This window comes from Rhopilema esculentum, chromosome 21, assembly GCF_057945365.1.
Source record: "Rhopilema esculentum isolate cy_ngs chromosome 21, ASM5794536v1, whole genome shotgun sequence".
NCBI classification, from domain to species: Eukaryota; Metazoa; Cnidaria; class Scyphozoa; order Rhizostomeae; family Rhizostomatidae; genus Rhopilema; species Rhopilema esculentum.
Genome location: NC_142835.1, coordinates 12792916 through 12794307, shown reverse-complemented (window position 1 = coordinate 12794307; position 1392 = coordinate 12792916). Strand labels below are relative to the sequence as shown.

At 38.7% G+C, this 1392-nt stretch overlaps 1 protein-coding gene across 1 annotated transcript; it reads left to right on the top strand.

Annotated features, from left to right (window-relative positions):
- The first annotated feature begins 606 nt into the window (after nt 1-606).
- On the top strand, nt 607-1392 carry LOC135684711 (uncharacterized protein K02A2.6). The gene has a single exon (XM_065200348.1). The coding sequence runs from the start codon at nt 607-609 to the stop codon at nt 1390-1392; it is 786 nt and encodes a 261-aa protein (XP_065056420.1).

Here is a 1392-nt window from a genome sequence, read left to right as displayed (position 1 = left end):
TAGCAGCAGCTAGATTGCAACGTTGGGCTTTGATCCTTGCAGCTTATCAATACAAATTGTTGTACAGGAAATCTAGTGATCATGCAAATGCTGATGCACTTTCTAGATTACCAAGTGGAAATTCACAGGAAGGAAAAGAGCCTTCAGTGTTTGGTTTACTGATTCTTTGCCAATTTCTGCTAAAGATAAACAGCAAGAGACAGGGAGAGATCCACTTTTGTCAAGAGTTCTTTCATTTGTTTTGAATGGTTGGCCAGAAGCTTGTGGCACTGAGGAGTTAAGGCCATATTTCAGTCGCAAGTTAGAGTTATCTGCAGAACAGGGGTGTGTATTGTGGGGTACAAGGGTGATTATTCCATCAAAATATAGAAATAGAATGCTTGAAGTTACATCTGGTGGCCAAATCTTGATTCACAGATAGAAGAATATTTAAAGAGTTGTGAAAGCTGTCAAATGTTTAGAAATAAGCCAGCACATGCTCCATTGCATCCCTGGAAGTTTCCAGCAAGATCCTGGCAGAGAATTCATATTGACTATGGAATGTTTGACAAACAGATGCTTTTGATTGTCATAGATAGCTATTCCAAATGGACAGAAGTGCACGAAATGTCTAGTACAACCAGTGGAGCAACCATAGATAAGCTGAGGTACATTTTTGCAAGCTATGGACTGCCAGAGGAACTTGGTCCTCAGTTTGTTTCTGAAGATTTTGAAATGTTCTTGAAGAGGAATGGAATTAAGCATACTCTCATTCCACCTTATCATCCAGCCAGTAATGGTGCTGCAGAGAGAGCAGTGCAGACAGTAAAGCAAGCTCTAAACAAGATGTGGCTAGATCATAAGAGAAAAGATACTTCAGTTACATGGTCAAGAAGATTAGCTAATATTCTATTGACTTATCGTTCTACGCCACATTCAGTTACAAAGCAAGCACCGTCAGAGTTATTTATAAAGAGAATTCTGCGGACTAGGCTAAGTTTAGTAAAACCAAACCTAGCTAGTGCAGTTGAAGAAAAACAGCATCAACAGAAAAAGTATCATGACCAAAAGGGGGTTAAAAGTCGCGAGTTGAGAGAAAATCAACCAGTGCTTGTTAGAAATCACAGAGATAGCACGGAGAAATGGATCCCTGGAGTCATTGTAAAGAAGAAAGGACTTCTTACATATTTGGTAAAGTGTGGGCAAAGAATAAGATTTGTGCACATAGAACATCTTTTAAATAGTGTGATTCCACCGAAAGAGACAACAGAAGAGTTCCCTGTTATTCGAGATGTATTACCTCCAATTGAATTAGAGAAAACATGTGATGAAACAGTTATTGAGGACAAAGATTTACTCAATAAAAAGACTCCAATAAAAATGCTTTTCTGCTTGTTTTCCAAGTGCTGGTAG

What these genes read in the sequence shown, in the direction of transcription:
- LOC135684711 (XM_065200348.1), top strand. Translation starts at nt 607, where the DNA reads ATGTCTAGTACAACCAGTGGAGCAACCATAGATAAGCTGAGGTACATT.